At 36.9% G+C, this 23,603-nt stretch overlaps 1 protein-coding gene across 1 annotated transcript in view; it reads left to right on the top strand.

Moving 5' to 3' along the window:
- The window catches only part of RYR2 (ryanodine receptor 2), a 634,673-nt gene that overhangs the window by 160,618 nt on the left and 450,452 nt on the right, over nucleotides 1-23,603 (top strand). The window contains exons 5-9 of the mRNA XM_025401874.1: nucleotides 1,147-1,167; nucleotides 9,814-9,828; nucleotides 15,410-15,484; nucleotides 20,252-20,330; nucleotides 23,190-23,302. Of these exons, the coding sequence (XP_025257659.1) occupies nucleotides 1,147-1,167; nucleotides 9,814-9,828; nucleotides 15,410-15,484; nucleotides 20,252-20,330; nucleotides 23,190-23,302 (303 nt within the window). The remainder of the gene's footprint in view (nucleotides 1-1,146; nucleotides 1,168-9,813; nucleotides 9,829-15,409; nucleotides 15,485-20,251; nucleotides 20,331-23,189; nucleotides 23,303-23,603) is intronic.

Consider the following 23,603-nt stretch of genomic DNA (forward strand, 5'->3'; position numbering starts at 1 on the left):
AAGGAGGAAGTAAGTTTAGAACAGATTTTTCTGAAGACTAAGTAAATTACAAAATAAGCCAAAATGCTGTGTTAAAAGTAAACTATTGAATTTCATTAGGGCTTCATAAAATTCTACCTGTATATTTAGGTTGATTTTTTAAATATCACTTCATAACGTTTTTAAAAGAATCACTCTGTATGATGCTTTTTATGCACATTGCTTCCCAAAAGCTTGTCTACCAAGGCATTGGAGATTCCTAGCTGATAGCCCAAGATTTCTGCCTAAGTAGCATTAGCTTCTTACCTAATTAATGAGTTTTCTAAGAAAAAACAAATTGCAAAGAAACTTTCATACATGAAGGGTGTGAAGCAAACCACAGTTCCCACAGGAAGTTCTATAGATGGGAGGTGAGTTAAGGAAACTGACCTTTGAGACTGAGTATGTCCCTCAATGTTGAAATTTTTTATTCTGATTTATTTGCAAGGAATCCTAGGGTATTGTAGAAGATAGTCTTGGTTGACAAATGACTTTTTTGTTTGTTCTATTTACAATGTGGGTATGATTATAGTCACTTAAATTTTAAAGAGCCACATAATGATTAAGAGACTAAGATTCATTTATAAATACAATTTTAAAAAAAAATTTGATTCCCGTATAACTTCAGAACTATTTGTTAAGGCATGCCTTTATATTATGAAATTGTATGAAATGCTAGAAAGATTAGAGTAAGAGAAATTTTACTTTAAGTGTCGCGAGAGAAATTGTAGTTAGACACTATATCTCTAAATTGGTCTTTTTAATTAAATCAGTTTTTATAATTAGAGGAGAGTCGTAGTTCTTAAATCAGAAGGCCTATTACATTTGAGAATTAGAAATGTTCATATTTGCTTTTAAATATATTGGATTTTCATTATTTCATGTACCTGATGCATTTCCAGCCTAATGTCTTTTAGAGTTCTGATTGCTAAATTAACTTAGTTCTTTTTGTTTGGTGAGATTAAATGTTGTTAATTAAAAACTTGAATACAATTTTTTATGCTTTAGAATTGGAAAGAGATTGTGGTGCAAGGACCAAATTGATATCAATTCATTTAAATGATAGTCATTGAAACATTGCTAGGTATTTGTTTGTTTGTTATTTATTTTGGCTTTTTCTTTCCACAGCAAGTTGATGTGGAAAAATGGGTATGTGTTTCCATGTATTTGCAAAGAAATTGTGATCTAAAAGTGCATGCTTGCTATTGCCTCTAATCTTTTATTTTGCTTCCTAGTGGTGGCTTGTACTATTAGTGTTCAAACTAACTGCTTTGTTGTAATGAACACGTGTTTCACAGGTCTCTAAAGAGAACCTTATGTTTCTGGTTTTGCTTCATCTGAAATGAGGCATATTAAAGTACTTTCCATCCCTAGAACCATATAGTTTTTATATAATTTGTTTTGTAATTATTATGTGCTCTGGTCAACCGAAAGGTGTTTATTATTCATACTGTGTATCTTTTGCAAACAAACTTGACTGTTTAATCTCAAAATTCCACTGCTTGGTCCTTATATTTTTGTATGTACTATAGAAGAAGACAATTATATATATAGTCATAGAACCTTTTTTTGGGGGGGTATAGATGGAGTCTCACTATGTTGCCCAGGCTGGTCTTGAACTCCTGGACTCAAGTGATCCTTCTGCCTCAGCCTCCCAAAGTGCTGGGATTACACACAGGAGCCACTGTGCCAGGCCCTCTATAATCTTAAGCAGTGAAGGTGAATGACCATGTAGAAAAAGGCAGTTACAGGATTCTGGAGGCTAATTCTTAGAGCCCATGTTGTCACAAGTTGTGCAAAAAGTTATGTTGCTTCTTTTGGTCTCAGTTTCCTTATCTGTTAGTAAAAATTAAAGGAGAGAGGAAATACACCAAGGTACCTTCTAATATTTAACACACCAGGATTCTGAATGGAAATCCAAGTCTCCTCAAGACTGATATTCCTACTCCACTTTTTCCCAAGAGTACAAAACAGTGAGGCTTTTCAGTGTTGAAATGTTTTGTTTTCATTTGCTCTGCGACTTATGTGAAGAATCTTTTAAGATTGACTTAACTGATGGCTTTATTTTATCTTCATTATTTTTCTCGACCTAGGATCCAACATTTTGAGAATTTTGCTATCTTTCCAGTGCCCTTTCAGTAGTGTTTTCCAAAAATTTCATGTTCATTTGTCTTAAAACATTTTTTTTAGCCCTTTAAAGACAAGGAAACTTGTTTTTTAATTTACCACTTCTAATGACCTTTGAAAACTACGACTTCTATGTTATATTGCTGAGAATAATTTAAAGTCTTCATCTCTCTCTTTGTAACTGAACTACTACTACTTTTGACCAACTATTTGTTTTTGACATTTCCTACCCTCCTCTTTGGCTATAGTTAAAACGCTGATCCAAGCTTCACATTTTTCTTGTCTTGGTAAGGGAAGCCTGCTTCCTTCTCAGAACACACATGACACCTCTGTGTCCTGCACTTCCCTAATATCAGCATCCTACAACATGGCTCTCTGTCTTTTCCCATCCTTGCATCCCTTCACTTCCATTACACTATTTCTGTGCCGTATCTGGATTGGTATTGACCAACCACTCAAGCTGCTTTTACTTATTTTGTAAATAGCATTTGCCAGTAAATAAAATCACCTTTTCACCGTTGTCTAAAAGTCTTCCCCTCCGTTCCTCTGCGGATTTGGTTACTCTTGATCTGCCTGTGTTATTTCTTTTTCTTTCTTATTCCTATAATAATTTATTTATTTTATTTGTATTAAGTTTATTTGTAAATCATTACAGCAGAGATTGCCTTCCAGTTCTGAGGAACTATCTGAGATATTTTCTGCACTGAAAACCTTGAGGCTTAGTTTGCCAGTGGCTGGCTTAATAATCTTATGTAGCCTCTTCATTGGCCATAATCTCTTTGTCTATAGGACTAGAATCTGCTTTACTCCTTTTTTTCTTAAATATGACTATTATGTCAATGCTAAACATATTGATGCCAAAATATATGTTCATTTAGAAGTCATATGATGAAGAGATTCTGCTGGGTTTTAGAACGCTGATGAGCATTCTGTGTAAATGTTGCAGCAAATTTCAGACTGGAGCTCTTTTTTTCTTTGAAGACTTGTCCAGTTCATATCTTTTGCTTTGGCCATTAGAAGTTTGAAATTCTGCTGTTACAGATATACCTTGAAGGCCAACAGAAAATAATTTAACCCTCTACCCACCTAACCAAGGACTGTTGAGACTGCTCTGTGGGGCTGGTACTCCTCTGCCCCTTGGCTTAAATTAGAACCGGTCCCATGACCTTTCTCATATTCCGAGAGTGAAATACCCCACAGACATTTCAAGTCATACAGATCTCATTTCAGTAATTAAAATGCCCAAACCTGTATAATAGGCGAACTCGAAGCTAATTCAATTAACTTGTCTGGGGTAGAGCTGGAGGGAGGGATATCTGGGAAGCTGTTTCTTGCTTGTCCCGCCAGGTTCCTCAACGCCCTACTTGGTACCCAGACAGTCTGCCACTCTCAGGTGCTGTGGGAAGGAGACAGAAGAGAAAGCTTGGCAGGAAAGGTCTGCTTTGATCATAGTGTCATGCACTGGGCTTGCCAGGTTTCTAATGCTGACTTTCTCTGTGGGTACTTGGCACTGGTCTTTTGGGGAGCTTCCATCCCCAGAAATCTCTGACTTGAGGTGTTCTTGCTGCAGACAAATGCGTCTCCACTAGCTGGCCAGTGGCAATTCCTTCCTCTTCCTGATAGTTCTTGGTGGCCTCTGAGACAATCCCAAGCTGGATCTATCTAGTATGACCCCCATTTGCATGTTGGCAGTGTGGTCACTTCCCGATTGCAGCCCTATAGGGCTATACCCAGCCTTTTGCCTCACAGTCTCCAGGCACAGTCAGACACCAGTCTACGGTGTCCCATATCCCAGGGACATCTGGTATCCCTGAAGCCACCCTTGCTAGGCTTGAAGTGAGGGCAAGCTTGGGAGGCAGGCAGGATTCTAGGTCCACCTGCACTTCTCTCCAAGAAACCGTCTCTTTGCTGTCTGGCCTCTAATAACAGACTGGAGGTGGGCAGTCAGCTAAAGGCAGCCAGTGGATTTGCAGCCACCCTCTTTGGCATCTCTGCTTAGATGGCATAACAATATGTTTTAGAACATGATAGTACAGGTGGTCCTCCACTTGGGGCGAGGTTATATCCTGAAAAGCCCTTCAGAAGTTGAAAATATCATAAGTGAAAAATGCATGTAATACACCTAACCTACAGAACATTATAGCTTAGCTTAGCCTCCCTTAAACATGCTCAGAACACTTACATTAGCTTACAGTGGGACGACATCATCTAACACAAAGCCTATTTTATTAAAATGATGAATATTTCATGTAATTTGTTGACTACTATAGTGAAAGTCAAAAACAGTGGTTTATGGGTACTCAAAGTACAGTTTCTGCTGAATGCAAATCACTTTCATGCTATCGTACAGTTGAAAAATCACAAATAGAACCATTTTAAGTCAGGGACCTTCTTGTAAATCCCCTTCGGAGACTGGTCATTGTTTTGTTTTGGGACAGATGTGCAGTTTTAACTTCTGTTATATTTGCTTGTCCAGGGTGCATTTACCACTGCCAGATTAAGACCTTTGGGAGCCTTACAAAACTAAGGCTAAGCTAAGCTGTAATGTTCTGTAGGTTAGGTGTATTACACGCCTTTTGGAATATATATGGAAATTAAAATGGCTTCTGTATAAATCTCCTGATAATATTATTCTGGATAGTTACATCAAAGGTCCATCAATCACCTTCTCTTTCTTTCTCTTTTTCTCCCTCCCTCTCTCCATCCCCTTTTCCCTAATTCCCTTCTTGCCTTCATCTCCTTCCTTCTCTCCCTCATCACTGTCTCTTTGAGCAGCTGTGCATCTGTTTAATCATAAGCCCACTGAGTTATCAAATGCTGCTCTTTACCCTTTAAAAGAGAATAAAACTTCGGAGTACTGGATAAGAAAGTAACTAATGGTCATTTCCATCTATTCCACTCCTAGCCCTTTTCTAACCTATAGCAATGGTTTCCAGTGTGGAGGCCTAGGATTCAGGTCATGAGTGGGGTGAAGACAGCAAAAGGATGGAACGGACTGTGAGATCGTTGTCTATGAAGCATTGTCTATAGACTGAGTGCTGTCTTATACATGTAGTTTCTCTTAAAAAATATGATGATGCTGTTGTGATTGTTAAAATCTATAATCATGTCAAATGTTTCTAACCAGAGAGTTGTTTAAAAATGCATTTCAACACACAATGGCTATTATGAGAGAACCTGCAAAATGCTTTCATGCTGTCAAGGTTCATTCATGTTTGAAATTGTTTTTAAAAATTTATGGAGTCTTCTGTATTCTGATATGGGCAATTTTTTATGTATAGGTGATGATCTGAATAGAGGGAAAGCTTTATATGTCTTCAGGACATTATTATCCATTTGCCCTCTGTAGAAATCAATGTGTTGCTTTTGATTTAGAGAAATTCTCTATCAAGACAAGCTGGGAAATGAAGAAAGCCCTAGATACCTCTTCTATTTCATGTTTTAGGCATTTATGCAGCTCTTTGCTTTATAAACATGTCACAGAGATGAAGTGTGAGAACTTATAGTAGCTTATCGGAATCATTTATTTTTCTTTACCCTTCTGAAGAAGAACTACGTAATTATATGTACATATACATGTCAAATTTATTATTACTGGAAAGAAAAGACATTCCATTTAACTACTGTCTGTACAGAGCTGTTGATAGGCTGAAAAAAACTGTTGCTGCAAATCTGCCAAAGAACAGAATGAATTCTTTTTAAACATATCTGCATCTCACATAACTAGATTCCAGTGATGGTCATTAATAGGAGTGATACAAGGGCATTTCAGTGGAATGTGTTATTATGTGTGTAACTGCTCATTCATGGGCTGATAGACAAGCCTCTTTCAGATGATTTCTGTACCTGTAATCAACATGTCTGTCTTTTCAGAGCATCTTGGACATTTTTAGCAGGGGAATCCTAGAAAGTGAAACATTTCCATAGGATTTATATAGATATTTTTTAAGACAGAGTCTTGCTCTGTCACCCAGGCTGGAGTGTGACTCAAGTGATACTCCCACCTCAGCCTCCTGAGTAGCTGGGACTACAGGCATGTGCCACCATGCCTGGCTAACTTTTTGATTTTTTGTAGAGACAGTGTCTCACTATGGTGCCCAAGCTGGTCTTGAACTCCTGGGCTCAAGCACATACTCCTGCCCTGGCCTCCCCAAGTGCTGGGATTACGGGCATGAGCCACTGCTCCCAGCCAGGTATTTTCATCTTAAGAGCAATAGTTGAAGCTTTTCAATCTCAAATGCTATTAGATAGTATATGTTGATATATGTTTGAAACTCAGAATTGTTATTGTTAATTTTTTTCTCCTAAAAATTGTTGGGACTATCATTAATTAATTATTGCTACCTAGAAATCCTAGTCTTTGATGGTGAAATATCCTTGTTTTCTCAACATGATGAAATTTACCTGATCTTTCCTCACAAAGGAGAGGTTACCAGTTGGAGAATTATGGAGAATCCTAGCATCTTGATATGTGGAGAGGAAAAGATGGCAAAAAGGCTTAAATTTGATGCATATTTTGTGTGCAGAGTAGGGCATTTTGCCTCCTTAATGGAAACTTCATGCTAGAATGACTTCTGAGGCTATTCTGAAATTGTTGCATTTGATAATACTTTTTAATGGCAAGCCCCCAAATGTTTGGTGCTTTGTCACTAAATCCTTATCTATATAATTTTTGAGGAGACATTTCAATAACAGTTTTTTTTAAAGTTCTAAGGTAGGTTTTTAGAAGTGTGACTTTTTAAAAATCAGATTTTAGTTCATGAAACTGAAATACCAGTTTTAAAAAACCAAGGTTGAGCTGAAAGGCATCATTATGATAGAGGAGCTTTTCTACATCACCTGAATTATTGTTTCCTTCTTTGCACCAAGAACAGATTAAATATGCATTCTCTTGATATCCAGTACTTGTTAGCAATTTTCAGAGTAAAGTATTGCCGTTTGATTTGTTTTTCTATTCATAATCATTTGCATTTGCTAGGAAAGTGCCTTAGCTTATGCTTACAGACAAAAGATGATTCTGCTTCTTTTTGTCATCCATTTGACACCCAGGGCCATCTATGTGTTAAAATGTAGCAATAGCAATTTCTCTCCCTGGCTTCCATGTTAATGTAGCATGTGCCCTCAGGTTTTGCTTGTATTTGGAGCTCCATCTGACCTGTCAATTCTGGATTAATCTAAACGTGGACACTGAGTTACTGACACCTGCAGTTTTAGCCTAAAGAACTAAAATTTCCACCTTTGTGTTTCTGTGCAAATTAATCATCCAAAAAATTCTAAGACACAAAGCTGGTTGGAATCCATGACTATCATTGCCCATATAGTCATCCCTTACTCTATTTTGTGTAATGAAATTTTAGCTCTTGTCTATTAAGCCTCTCATTAGTGAAATAAATCAAATAGTTCATTTATTTGCTAACTTACTGTAAGCACAAAAACTACGTTCTCCACACCCAAAGAGGCTGCTTTCTTCGACATTTATCTTTATGTGTTTCTTTTTTCTACTTTCCATCATATCAATTTTAAAGGGTTTTTGTTGTTATTCTTTTTCTGTTTGTTGCTTTTATCATACAGAAGCAGTGCTTACATTGAATTAAACTAATATACTCATCGTTTTTGTTTCAATGTGCTTTGCTTTCTTCTTTTGCCTTAAACGATCCCTTTGAATGTCTCTTGATGCTATAACTTTGGTAATATCTAGCCCTTAAACCAATTTGAACAAGAAATGATTTGTACAGAAAGTTAATGTCTATAATGCCACTAATACCACAAATCTTTCATGTTCTTGATTATCTTTTGAAAATGATGTCTGTGTATTACACCTGCTCTTCTTTCTCAGTCTACAGAAGGGTATTTCAGCATTTGCTATTTTTCAGTAGTCATACTGTTTTATCGTGTATGCAGCTTGCTCTCCTCTGTGTCTTATTCTTCCTGCGGTCAGACACGACTTAGCAATGTGGAACGGCAGACCTCAGTCACTTGGCCGACCACTCTTTTTTTGTTGTTGTCAATACCTACTACAGTTTTAAAGCAGTTCAACTTAGACACCTGACAAAATCAGGCTGAGAACATTTTCTAAAGAAAAGTCTCCCAAACCTAGCTTAATTAAAAAAAAAAAAAAATCTCATGGAGAAAGTACCTCTTAACAAACCATGTGCTGTACCAAAATGTTAGGTTTTTGCATTTCTTTGAATTAGGGCTTAATAATGATTTTGCCCTAATTCTTTAGTGATAGCTCTCCCATTAGTGAGTCACAGGTGATTGGTCAGTTTAACATGGAAAGTAAGTTTCCTGATAATTATATGTGATTAATATCAGTTATAAAAATGTAACTAAACAGCCTATATTTTCTAAGCCAAGAATGAAAGCTTCTTTACAGTTTTTCCTTAAAATTGTAATATTGAAAATGAAAAAATTAGTCTCAATAGAATTTCCCTTTAATAATATACATATTACTATGTAAATATGTTTCAGGTTACAAGAAACATATTTCTGGATTAATCTAAACCTAGGACACTGAGTTACTGACACCTGCAGTTTTAGCCTAAAGAACTAAAATTTCCACCTTTGTGTTTCTGTGCAAATTAATCATCCAAAAAAATCTAAGACAGAAAGCTGGTTGGAATCCATGACTATCACTGCCCATATAGTCATCCCTTACTTACAAGAAACACATAAAGATAAATATTGAAGAAAGCAGCCTCTTTGGGTGTGGAGAATGTAGTTTTGTGCTTACAGTAAGTTAGCAAATAAGTTACAAAAAGTTGTAATATTTACAAATATCTATATTGGAAAACTTTTCCTTGCTGTTTTTCTTACAACTAGTGTCTCTATGATATCTTTTCTCCGTAGGACTTAGACATCAACCTGACAACAAAATTCAGCCCTAAGTTTGGAAATATATCATTGTTTTCTTTTTCGTACTCTTTCATCTGTGTAACTATCCTAGGAATAAGAAGTCAAAGAAACTTTAGAGGTCTAAAGAAAAATGAAGTTATTTGTAGATTTGCATGCACACACACATAATACACATTATGTTTTGTAGAAGAAAAAAAGAGCTATTATATAATTTATGAAAGGAGACTGTGTCATTTTAAGAGAAATAGAAATGCTTTTGTGATTTTTCTTTGAAATTCGCCTTTCAAAATATTCAGTGTCTAAGAAATTGCTTACTGTTATTTTGCATGAAATGAGAGCCACTCATTGCAGCGTATTAGTTTACGATCTCCCTTACCTGTTTTAATCTACTGTTTTTATTAAAATGAGTTGGGTTGCTGTTTGCTTTTATCACTGCATTTTTATGAAAAAGATGAAAGTTGGTTTTCTAAAAAGCATTTTCAGATGATCAGTTTTTAAGATAATATCATTTTTGGTGCTTAAATAGATTGTAAATGGAATCACTCATTAAAGTAGAGCAGCATGTTTTCACAGAAAAAGGAAGAAACTAATGTAAAAACTTTTTAAAAGAATTTTGCTCGCTACAGCTTTTCTCTAGCATGTAGTTGATACTAAGTTTTGTTGCGATAACACGGTGAATGTGTTTTTTTATGTTTATTGTTTAAATAGCTCCACTTAGGATAATGGAGCCTTTATAAGTAAGAGGTATTTTTAAGGAAATCTTTGAGATCATGTCTATTTAATGTTTCCTCTCTTTTCCTTATGCCCCTACAGAAATTCATGATGAAGGTAAGACATCGTCATATATCTGCTGTGTATATATAGCAGATATATTACTATATATGGATTATATATGTATATATCTGCATATTAGTATAGCTGTATTATATATGTAACAGATATATATATATTACTATATATCAGCTGTATATATGTGATACTTTGTATGTTTTATGTATGGTTACACACATTTGTTTTACTTTTGAATCATGTAACTTTTCTTCACATGCTTTAAAATGTTTAAATATTAAACTTTGGAGCTTTTAGATTTAGATAAATCACATGTTTAGATTTAAAAGCTCAACAAACAAAAATGTCAAGCCAAAATTTGACACTTTTGGGTCATATTGTAACATGTTTAATTGCTAACATTAAGAATTTTTCTTATTAAAACAATTTTAATAACTCTCCATTTAGAATGTTCACTCTGGGCATTATGTTGACTTTGCATTTATGCACTTTTGTATGAATACAATGGGAAATTCTTCCACTGGGAAATTAGGGGAGGCACCAAGAAACTACTTCTACTTACTCCAGGAGACGTGAAAATAATTCAGCCAGCCCCTTTTCATTTCTCGACTGGATTGGAAAAGTGAAAATATTGTAAAAGTAGACAAATAAAAAGAAAAGAGTAAAGCATGTGGACGTGTCATTGAAGGAATACGTAAGGGACAGACAGGAAGAAGAGTAGACTATGGTTATTTTAGGATATATAGTAGAAAATTTTTGTTTCATTTTCATATGCCCACTACATTTCTCCTATAACATTTATGGGGTTTAATTTTTTTAATCCTAAAAGCCAAGAAACAATGGGTAGGTAGAAAAATTGATATTCAGTTAAGAAAGCCTTAAAATAAGTGATAATTTTGAAAGAAATAGACTGTGAGAAATATTAAATCAAAATCCCACATATAGATGGAAAAGGTTGCTTTGAAGCAAGGGATGCATGTTCTTGTCAGTCTGTTGAATTTTGTGGTTAAATCCATCATGTTTAATAAAACTGAACCAGGTGCATTGCGGGATACCCTAAACTGGACCTGTTCACTACCAGTAAGAATTTGGCATTTTGGATGGGATGACAGAACAGTGCATTTCTTTGAAGACATCTATCAACCAGGACATGGAACGTCTTCCAGAATTTCCAAGAACTCTAGCTCTTATTTTTCAGTAGAAAATATCACATTTTGAAGAGAGGACATTAATCCCTAAATTAGACATATCATGAAACAAGAGTTTGGATTGGAAAAATATTAAAAACAGCAAAATAGGAATATTTCCTCTCTTTGCAAATACTAATAACTAACTTATGATTATGGGTTTGAGAAACTTTAGTTTTTCATGCTAAATCTGCATTTGCTGTATTCATTTTATCATCTCACTCTTAATTCAGCTGTACCATACTGTATAGACTTCCCCTTGGGAAGGGTGAATGAAATGGTGGCCTGGAACAGACATCTTAAGGTCTCTTGTGAGAACAAATGCGTGTAAAAACCAGTGCAAATAGAAAGATGATGCAGAATTAGTTAAAAGCAGGTGGTATGCCTAAAATAATTTAATTAGGCCCCCAGTTCTTTTAACTTCGAGGCCAGAAGGCCAATAGTTATTTTCACACTTGCAGTGGATGATCTGGAAAGGTTGGAATTGGATTAAGGGGAAGGCACATGCATTTAATTACAGTAATTTAAGTCACTTAAACAGAAAAACATGCTGAATTTTATCTCGCTTTCACCTTTCAATCATGCTTTGCTTTGGGTTTCGTACGGAAAAGGCATTAACTTCTTAGAACCAGATGGATGCTTTCTTGTTGTGGGAGCTTATTTCTGCTGGATGGTGCTAAACAGTGGTGCCTTAGGACTGTCCTAAGCCTGATCTGTTCCCTGTGGAGACTTTCCATGAAGACACCATCCCCAGTAAGCCAGTCCGTGTCAAACGGATGTCTTGACAATGTCAAACTGGCCTTTTCAGGCACCTTTATTTCAACTGAGGCCAGGATTCTCATTGATTGTTATAATCCTTCAGTGACCCCATTGTGTGATTCACTATTTTATTTTTTAAGAGACAGGGTCTTGCTCTGTCACCCAGGCTGGAGTACAGTGGATAGCTCACTGCAACCTGGAACTCCTGGGCTCCAGTGGTCTTCCTTCCTCAGCCTCCTAGGTAGTTGGGATTACAAGCATGAGGCACTTTGCCTCATGCTTTTTTTGAATACAGTTGGCTGTATTTAAGCAAAAGCAAAAAAAGCAAACCAGAAAGAACAAAATATAGAACCAGTAATTTTAATGTGTATGTAAACCTCTTTAGTCACACACATACACACGCACACACACATACTATATATATATGTAAATTATATATATATATAAATGAAACCTGTAAACCTCTTTAGTCACACACACACACACTATATAAATAAATAAATAAATAAATAAATAAATAAATAAATAAATAAATAAATGAAATGTGTAGGCAAAGCTTTGCGGTAAAGGAGCACTTTTCTGGTTAACTTCAAGGCCTTGTCCTTCACTTTTAAAAAAATTTTGTTTTGACTAGTGTGGCTGTCAAGTGTTATTAAAGTTCTTGTGGATTTTACAGCTTTGGAACTTCAATCTGGTATGAAAAGGTGAGCTTCTATCAAAGTAATTCAAACCAGACCAAGTAAATAAAATTGTTCTTGGCCACAATAAATCAAATGCATTATAGAAAAAATAAGTGCTCTCTAAAGAGAGCCTCATTCTCTGAAGGAGTATAGTTTTTCTTTCTTTCTTTTTTCTTTTCTTTTCTTTTTTTTTTTTTAAGACGGAGTCTCGCTTTGTCGCCCAGGCTGGAGTGCAGTGGTGCAATCTCGGCTCACTGCAAGCTCCGCCTCCTGGGTTCCCGCCATTCTCCTGCCTCGGCCTCCCAAGTAGCTGGGACTACAGGCGCCGCCGTCACGCCTGGCTAATTTTTTGTATTTTTAGTAGAGACGGGGTTTCACCGTGTTAGCCAGGATGGTCTCGATCTCCTGACCTCGTGATCCACCCGCCTCGGCCTCCCAAAGTGCTGGGATTACAGGCGTGAGCCACCGCACCCGGCAGGAGTATAGTTTTTCAAAGTAGATTTTTCCCTTTTCTTCTCAGTTATGTGAAAAAAGTGGTTTTTTGTTGTTTTTGTTGTTTTTGTTTTTGTTTTTGAGACAGAGTCTTGCTCTGTCACCCAGGCTGGAGTGCAGTGGTGCGACCTCAGCTCACTGCAACCTCTGCCTCCTGGGTTCAAGCCGTTCTCCTGTCTCAGCCTCCTGAGAGTAGCTGGGGTTGCAGGTGCCTGCCACCACGCCCAGCTAATTTTTGTACTTTTGTATTTTAGTTTCACCATGTTGAGCAGGCTGGTCTTGAGCTCCTGACCTCATGCGATCTACCCGTCTTGGCTTCCGAAAGTGCTGGGATTACAGGCGTGAGCCACTGCGTCCGGACCCCGAAAAAAAGTGGATTTTTTTTCAGCAGTTTTTCTTATTTTAATACCTTTTAATATCTGTTTTTAGAATAGTTCTGAGTTTTTTCAAGCAAAACATAAAGTTATTTTAAGAAGTTATATGGAACAACAAGAATGTGATATATGTTTAGTAAAAAGGTTATAATAATATTGGATATTGAAGCATCTTTCTGTACTTCTTAAGGCACAGGTCAGTGTCATCACTCTTATACTGAAAATTTTTAAAGACCTCCTTTTCCTGCAAACAGAAGTACAGATTTCTCGTCATAATATTCTGTGCTTTCCATGGTCTTTCCCTGATCTAATTTTATAATTCCTGTGAAGTTTTCCTGTGCAACCCAACACTAAAATTCCATGATTGAGTCCTCCTTCTTACACACCTTATGATTATATACCATGACCCCTGTATACATGCTCCTCACTCAGCCTGAAGTGGGCCTCCCCATATCCAGCTTTTCATTTGACACCTCTGCTGAGTGCTTACCATGGCCTGACCTCACACTCAAAGCTGGAGGTGAAATGATAATCAGCACAGTGTCATTGTCCTTGAGGAGTTTTCAGTCTGATCAAGGGGAGGAGGGTTCTTGGGTAGAGTGTAAGGTCAATGCACAGGTGTATACCTAGGGCTGCAGGAGGATGGGGAGAGTGACTAGCTTTGAGGAAACTGGATGAGGCTTCATAGAGGGAGGTAGTCTTTAATCTGAGTTTTAAAAAGTAGAGGGGGAAAAAATCTGAGTATAAATGGGCCTGTGCAATTCAAACCTGTGTCGTTCAAAGTCACATGTACGTAAAATATGTAAAAGTTTCATTCCATTCTTATAAAAACGTTATTAAATTATCAAATCAATACATATTTATTCTATACAGTTTGGAAGTTACGGAAGAAAAATCCTTGAGTTACACTAAGAGGAAAAAACTATTGGAGGCTTTCTTATTAAAAAGGCTTTATACGACAGAGAAGACTAGAGGGAGAGGGAAAGTTGTGTTTCGAGATAGGGCAGCATGAAAGCGGTATGGCATACTCAGGGAAGGGAAAGTGAGTATGTTTGGACACAGGGTGATTGAAGATGAGACTAGAGATGAGTGAGACAAAGTCTCTCTGTACTTCTCAAAGGGGTCTCTGGACCAACAGCATCAGTATCACCTGGAAAATTACTGAAATGAAACTTCTCTGTAACTACCCCAGACCTACTGAATCAAAATCCCCGTGGTAAGGGCCAGGAATCTGTGTTTTTACAAGCTCTCCAATTTAAGAAGCACTCTTCTATTTCATGGAAAGGGATTGATTGAACTCTTTCCTGTAAGCAATTGGGAGGAATGAGAAGTTTTTAAGCCTGGAGGCATTATGATCATTTTTGTGTTTTAGGAAGACTCATTCATTGAGTCAATGTTTATTTATTTATTTATTGAGATGGAGTCTTGCTCTGTTGCCCAGGCTAGAGTGCAGTGGTGCAATCTCAGCTCACTGCAACCTCTGTCTCCCGGGTTCAAGCAATTATCCTGCCTCAGCCTCCCGAGTAGCTGAGATTACAGGCATGCACCACCACGCCTGGCTAATTTTTGTATTTTTAATAGAGACAGGGTTTTGCCATGTTGGCCGGGTTGATCTCGAACTCCTGACCTCAGGTGATCTGCCCGCCTCGGCCTCCCAAAGTGCTGGGATTACAGAGGTGAGCCACCGTGCCTGGCCTGAATCAACATTTATTTAGTGCTTCTTGTATGTCCGGCGTGTAGGTAGGCACTTGGAATACAATGGTGACGAAGGTACCATGGTTCCCACCCAATGGAAACTGTAATATAATGGAAAACAGATTATAATTAAGTACATTATGAATAAATAACTATAAATTATGATAATTATTTACTGATACCAAGTTTATTATTCCAGAACTAGATAAAATGCTATTCTTGAACTAGATAAAACCCCGTAATAGAGGTTACATGAACTTTATTCCAATGTACACATTATTTCAACAGCACTTTGCTTGTCTGCAAGAGTTCTTAATGCATTCTTTCCTACTAACGTTCCTTTAAGAACAAGAGAGTATTTTATCGACTTGCGAGTTAAGTTACCCTTTTGTGTTTTTCTCTTTTGTTCTCCTTTTTTCTCTTCTCTCTAAAGACTGCTCAGGGTGGTGGTCATCGAACACTCCTCTACGGACATGCCATATTGCTGCGCCATTCCTACAGTGGCATGGTGAGTACGCGTTTTATGTCATCTCCCTGTGGTCATGCTGATCCATTTGGGGATCGGAAAATGGTCAGAAAATGCTGGTAGCATCATTTCTGCAATGGTATCAATGAGCTTGGATGTATGTATTCTTTAATATCTTTGTACCCTTGTTAGTTTCTCATGTAAAAGACGAAAGTCAGCTCACATGACTTTTAAGGTCCTTCAGTTCTATCATTATATGCTTACCATGTTTAGTATCTTACTTTTGGTAGAGTAGTTTTAGGAGGAGAGAGGTGTAAGAGTCAAATAAGAGATATTTCTTTTCAGATTTTGTTTTAAAGAGTTCATTTATTAGAGAAATAAAGTATCTTTATTGAAAGATCCGATTTAAGAAAATCTACCTCTGAGCTCCGGTATTAATTGTACTCACCAACTTCTTTTTCTTCTTCACCAGGTTTCTCTGTTTCCACATCTGCTCCTCCTTTCACCCAGTTATTCATTAGGCTTCTCTTGGGCACAGTTTTCTCATTCTCTGCCTCATGTATATATGCACAAATAGACGTGTGTATATGTAGATATGTAAATGTTTTAAAAATATATTTTATAAATTCTTTAATGTATTCTTAGATATTACATATACAGCTGAACCTTGAACAACACAGGAGTTAGAGTGCCAATCTCCTGCACAGTAGAAAATCACGTACAACTTTTGACTCCCTCAAAAGATAACTATTAATATCCTACTGTTGACCAGAAGCCTTACCGATACCAGCCAACACATATTTTGTATATGTATTATATGCTGTATTGTAATAAAGTAAGCTAGAGAAAAGAAACTGTTAAGTATATCAAAAGAAAAATAGATTTTCTATACATTAACTGGAAATGGATCATCACAAAGACTTTCATTCTCATTGTCTTCGTGTCAAATAGGCTAAGGAGGAGGAAGAGGAGGAATTGGTTTTACTGTCTCAGGAATGGTAGAGCGGGGAAGAACATCTTAGTAAGTGGGCTTGGGCAGTTCAAACCTGTGTTGTTCAAGGGTCAACTGTACATAAAATATGTAAAAAAATATGCGAAAGTTTCATTCCATTCTTCTTTTTTGAGATGGAGTCTCGCTCTGTCGCCCAGGCTGGAGTGCAGTGGCGTGATCTCAGGTCACTGCAAGCTCCGCCTCCCGGGTTCACGCCATTCTCCTACCTCAGCCTCCCGAGTAGCTGGGACTGCAGGGCCCGCCACCTCGCCCAGCTAATTTTTTTGTATTTTTTTAGTAGAGACAGGGTTTCACCGTGTTAGCCAGGATGGTCTCAATCTCCTGACCTCGTGATCTACCCATGTCGGCCTCCCAGAGTGCTGGGATTACAGGCGTGAGCCACCACACCTGGCTTCATTCCATTCTTATAAGAGCTTTATTAAATTATAAAAGCAATACATAGTCTATATGATTTGAAAGTTGCAGAAGAAAAATTCTGATGACACTAAGAGGAAAAAATTGTTGGAGGCTTTTTTTTCTTTTTTTTTTTTTGAGACAGTCTCGCTCTGTCACCCAGGCTGGAGTGCAGTGGCCGGATCTCAGCTCACTGCAAGCTCCGTGTTGGAGGCTTTTAAAAAAAGTTTTAATCTCTTCTGTCCTAAGGATTTTTTTTTTTTTTTAACATAATTGAGATCTTACTATATTACCAAATTTATATCCTTTTGTTTTTTGAGATAGGGTCTTGCTGTCACCCAGGCTGAGGTGCAGTGGTATGATCATGGCTAACTGTAGCCTTGAACTCCTGGGCTCAAACGATTTTCTTGCTTCAGCCTCCTGAGTAGCTAGGACTACAGGCGCCTGCTGCCACACCTGGCTAATTTTTAAATTTCTTGTAGAGATGGGAGTCTCACCATCTTGCCTAAGCTGGTCTTGAACTCCCAGGCTGAAACGATCGTCTCACCTTGGCCTCCCAAAGTCCTGGGATTACAGGCATGAGCCACTGTGTCCGGAGTGACTTTTTTCTTCCTTTTCTTGTAACATAAGCATTTTCCATGTTGTTTAAATTGTCAATATAATTTTAGTGGCTACATGATAGTTCAATATCTAGAATATTATACAATATCTATAATAATATACTTGATCATTCCTTTTAAAAAGTAGATGATTCCCATATTATGTAAATTGTTCTATAGCAGAAGACTAAGTATCAATACCACTATCCAACAAGCACACACCAATTTTCAACCTCAATCATGGATATTTACGTGATTATTTTAATTGTCTATTTAATGAAATTCAAAAGTATAGGATGAGAAGTATAGGAAATACATGGACGTGACTTTAATGATGGTTTAATAATATCATTTCTTTTAATGTGTTATATCACATAAATAGGTCAGATAAGAAAACTCGTGATCATGTTAGGAAGTGCTGGAAAAGGTTGTTAATAAAACTCGATGCTCATTCTTAATAAAAACTAAACATTGATTATTTCCTCAGAGATAAAGATTATTAGTGTCAAATCAATAGTGAACATTGTAATTGTGAAATGCTGAAGCCATTTTTAAAATCAAATTAAAATAAAAATAAGAATGTGTTTTATTTACCATTGCTGACTAACATTGTTCTGGAAATTTTGGCTGACGTGTCAAGATATAAAATAACATAAAACAGTTTCATAAAGTGGTTGGATGTAAGAAAAATATGTAAAAACAATTTGTATAGAGCAATCACATATTAAAATTTTATGGAAAGAATTCCACATTCTGCAGCAATCAAAACACATGAACTGCATGAAATAATAAATGTGAGGGTTTCTTTTAAGACAACTACTCTCTATACATAATAGTTGGGTTAAGAGCCTGAACTTGGTTGTTAGATTTGGATTCAGTTTGCTACATGCTGGCCAGCCTGGGATATTTTGCATAATTAAGCCTATAATTACATCTGAAATTTTTATACATTCATTAAATAAATATTATTTGGCATCTACTATGTGCTAGGTACTGTTTTAGGTCCTGGATATAGTAGTGAATAAGACCAAGTTCTTGCTCTCTTTAATGAACACTTAGTGGGATAATCATTGTATCTACCTCAGAGTTACTGGAAACACTAAGGAGAAAGCATATGTTAATCATTACAGTGCCTAGTACTGTACTGTTTTAGAAAAAACTATAGAAGACTTTAATAGGAATCACTTTATTTTTGTCTAGGAAGTCTGATTATTGCAAAGTTGTTAATTTTTAAAAAAATAAAGGCAGATGTTAAGCACAGTTTATATTTAAAGTCTATAAACATAGGGGATTATCGTGGGCTGCCTGTCTTGAGGTCAGACTGACACTTCAGCTGTGGCTAAAAACAAGTTTAGGGACCCTTGAAGCCTCTTGACTGTAACCTTGGGAGCCATTGCTTTTTACTTAAGAGTCAGAATCAGAGTCTGCATTTCACATCCCCATGACCCTGAATTCCACGTAACATACCAGCATATCGGCCACTGATTGGTCCATCTGCCTTCTCACACTCACAGACATACACTTAGCTGGATAGGCCCTATACCATCATAAGAAATTTCTAGCCTTTGCATTAATTTTCTAGTGATCCGAAAGGGGGCTTGCTGGCAGTGCACTTGCTTGGTGATGGTAGTGTAGTTTGAGATCCTACCACATTTATCTTTGTGTTTCTGTTCTTACAACACATTCATCTTTGTGTCTGTGTTCTTACAACACGATGTGGCATGGAGGTTGGGGAGCAGTAGGCTTGAAAAATGATCCTAAACTTGATGTCCAAGAATATACAGTTAGGAACACCTGAGGGTAGGAAGAATAAGGAGATGATGGTGTTCAAGAGTGATTACTCCTGTGGAAAATGCACATGTATGGAGACACACAATAAACCTCATTTTAGTGCAATGACATGCTGTGCACCAAAATAAATTCTAGGTGGATTTCAAAGAGTTAAACATTTTTAAATGAAAACAAAGCTAGAAGATAAAAGAGAATAGTCTTCAAATTTGTTTGGGAGAAAGATTTCTAACTGTCAGATTACATTGTACTTTTGCAGATGATCATGAATATCACATGAAGTGAGAGATGTACAAATACATCCCCAGTTACTTGTCTTCCTGTACTGACAGAGAACATTTCCTTAGTCTTTTATAAGGGAAAAAAGACTACAATTCCTTTAGGATATTGCCCCTAATGCATGCTGTTCTGCCTCATAGACATTTAAAAATCTGGGCTTTGTGCAGAAGCATCGAGATTTTCAGGAAAACACTAAGAACAGCAGGGATAGATGGATGCCAAATTACAGGTCAAAATAAGACTCCGCTGGTACAACTGTAAACCTTAATGATAGCCAGTTGCTGTGGCTCATGCCTATAATCCCAGCACTTTGGGAGGTGGAGGTGGGAGATTGCTTGAGTTTAGGGGTTTGAGATCACCTTGGCAACATAGGGGGATCTCATCTCTATGAAAAAAAAAATTAACTGGATGTGGTGGTGCACACCTGTGGCCCCAGCTACTTGGGAACCTGAGGTAGGAGGATCACTTGAGTCTAGGAGTTCGAGACCAGCCTGGGCAACATGGTGAAACCCCATCTCTACAAAAAAAGAAAATAATTAGCTGGGCATGGTGGCATGTCCCTGTAGTCCCAGCTACTCAGGAGGCTGAGGTGGGATGATTGCTTGAGCCCAGGAGGTTGAGGCTGCAGTGAGCTGTGATCACACCACTGCACTTCCAGCCTGTGCAACAGCAACCTTGTCTCCAAAACAACAGACAAACAAAGCCTCTACTTACAACTACTGATTTTGTATTTTGCAGTATCTGTGCTGCCTGTCCACCTCCCGGTCTTCAACTGATAAGCTGGCTTTTGATGTTGGCTTGCAAGAGGACACCACAGGTGAGCACCTTGTGCTGTGGGAAGCTGGGTTCAGAGAGAGCCCTGATGAGATTGAATTGGAAGAAACTGGGAAATACAATACATGGGATGAATGTTCTTATGAATGGGGTCAGGAAAAAATGTTCTAATGAAAGTTTTTCCTAGAAGGGGGAAGTGTGTATCATTACTCTTGGTTATTCCCACATCATTAGTTGGATGTTCAAACTAGGCTTCAAACCTTATTCTCCTTGTAGGTTTGGATAGAAAATTAATATTTACTACATGATTTACTGGATGTTAACCATATTAATGTGCACTAATTAGTTTGTGAAGTAATTCTACATATCTCTCTCATCTTAAAAATGTTTTTAAGTCTGAAAATATAACATACTTGATGCCAACATTCAAATAAAAAGGTCAAAAATGAAAGTCTCCTTCATTTCTCTGCCCACAGGGCATTCTTCTACATACCAGTCCAAACAGACGCGCATTTTCAGATTTGTGAAACAAAAATGTATATATTAACTTTTTTTTTTTTGGCGAATCAAAATAGGAGAACACAAATTTGATGTTCTCCTCAATACTCTGAGGATTTTGCATTGACTTTATATACCCCTATAAAATTGGACTGTTTTGTCTTTTACAATGAGCATACATCCCTGTGTAATTAAAATAAAGACCAAGTAGAAAAAAGAATGGAAGGAAATAGTTCAACTTTTATTAAGTTGTTGCTTTGAAGAGTGAGATCAAACTATCCTCTCACTCCACTCCCCCTCTTTAAAGTATTTCCCCATATTCACTAAATTGTTTTTACAAACAGTGAGAAGGTAAAAATAAAGCTATGTTTATGAGCCTCATACACATTTTAATAGACCAACACATTGTCTTGTACAAGAAATTCCAAGAACCCCCAGCACCAGAAATATACATAAATATATTATTCTGATTTTGTTTTGTATAGACTCTATCATTCCCCTGTATTTTTGCTAGTTTTTTAGTTATTCTAATTAGTGTATTTCAGCACACAGTTAAATGAGAAAGTTGTCAGTTCCCTCTTCATAAGAAGTAAAAGACACAGTCTAGAACGTGTTTTCATACATTGAGGAGATTATGTAATAGTCAAAACAAAACAAGTCAGTGTTTCTCCCTGCGTCCTGATTTCCTTACGCTACTCTCTTTTTTTCCCATAGCTTCCTACTTCTTCTGAATTCCTTAATTATTTATGGTATTTATCATTTGTTGTCTGCCTGCCTTCATCAGAATTAAACTCACAAGGCAGATAATTTTTTCTTCCTTGTTTATTGATGTATCCCAGCCACTAAAGCAATGATTAGCCAATAGTGGGTATTCTATAAATGTTTGAGTGAATGAAAAACTACCTGCAACTGTAAAAATGTGAATTGGATGAATGAAGATAAAGAATTATGCCAGGTGACATTCAGGTTAGATTATGGTTTGTATAAGAAAAGCAAGTTAGGCTATGGTTTATGTAAGAAAAAACACAGATTATATATTGACTGTGAGAATACTTACAAAATGTTATTTGGTAATTCATTTATTCATTCATGCAAAATGAATTTTTAGTGAGTGCTTATAATAGGCTAGCAGGAGCTGGAGAAACCTCAGTGAACAAAACATAACAAGGCCAACTAATAGGAACTTACATTCTGGCCTTGAGGAATTAGTCAAGAAAAAAAAAGATTTATGGAAAAACCATAAAGTTGAGTGAAGGCAAAGAATGATAAATGATGACAGATTTTGTGAAAACACTACTCTCATTTTGGGATAGAAGTCGCATTTAGGTTTTCAAAGGTATTATGAACAGAATGAAGAATGGCATGCTGGCGCTTATATGTTAGGTATTGGGAAGAAAGAGTGAAGAGACATGTGGCTCATGAGGCTTATGCTTGACTTATCCTAGAAGAAATTGTTTGGTTGATGTAAACCAAGGTCTTTTATAATTCATTCTTCTACAGAAGGATTCTCTTATATGTTACCTTTAGATTAATAGAAAACACCACGGCCGGGCGCGGTGGCTCACGCCTGTAATTCCAGCACTTTGGGAGGCCAAGGCGGGAGAATCACAAGGCCAGGAGTTCAAGACCAGCCTAACCAACATGGTGAAACCCCGTCTCTACTAAAAATACAAAAATTAGCCAGGCATGGTGGCAGGTGCCTGTAGTCTCAGCTACTCAGGAGGCTGAGGCAGGAGAATCGCTTGAACCTGGGACGTGGAGGTTGCTGTGAGCTGAGGCTGTGCCATTGCACTCCAGCCTGGGCGACAAAGCGAGACACTGTCTCAAAAAAAAAAAAAAAAAAGAAAAAAAAATGAAGACACCACATTTTAAAATAATAAAGTAAAAAGGGGACAGGATAGTACAATCTTTAGATGACAATACTTTGCATCCTTTTTTTGAGTCAGCATCGAAAAATAACTACTGAGAAAATTTTCAAAAAATTGCTACAACACAATCATCACATCACAAAACCCCAAGTCTTTATGAAAATTGTCAAAAAACGAGATGATTTTATAGAAAGCAATTAAACGGTATAATGACATGTGCGTGTGTAAAGAATGAAATCAGATCAGTGTGAGTGGCGAATTTTGTCTTACATGAGTATAAATAAATATCCATTTAAAGCAATTCTTCGTGGATGAAAAAGGCATCAGCATTCCGTAAGTGTCACACCCAGTTTCTATGAAAAGAATCTTATTTTATCCTAAGCTAAGGCTTAATTCTTTCTCTTTTCCTGGTGTAAGAGATTAATTTGCATTAATTCCCGATTTCTGGAAGTTGTGTGTTTGGAATCGTTGGCAAAGAAAATAGATTTTAACCCAGAGGAACTTTTTTTGTGTTTCACATATCCATATCTCTGCAGGGGAGGCTTGTTGGTGGACCATACACCCTGCCTCTAAGCAGCGATCAGAAGGAGAAAAAGTACGAGTTGGAGATGACCTCATCTTAGTTAGCGTGTCCTCTGAAAGGTACTTGGTAAGTGTGGCAAGTAGAATCATGTATCTGGTGATATGCTAAATGACAAGTCAATAAAATGATCTCTTTAAGGTTTATATTGTAAATTGTCTATGACAATTGCTTATAACCATTCCTCTATCTCTATTAGATTAATTATAAATACTTTCCTAAATAGAAGGAGAATGTGATGTGAGTGGAATATCAGGTTTGTTCAGGCAGGCTTCCGTCGTGACCTTGATATGCATGTTCATGATATTGATAATACCTTTTAATAAATTACTTTATTAATAGAATGTAAATGCAGTCTAATTAGGAATTA

This window comes from Theropithecus gelada, chromosome 1 (assembly GCF_003255815.1).
Source record: "Theropithecus gelada isolate Dixy chromosome 1, Tgel_1.0, whole genome shotgun sequence".
Lineage (NCBI taxonomy): Eukaryota > Metazoa > Chordata > Mammalia > Primates > Cercopithecidae > Theropithecus > Theropithecus gelada.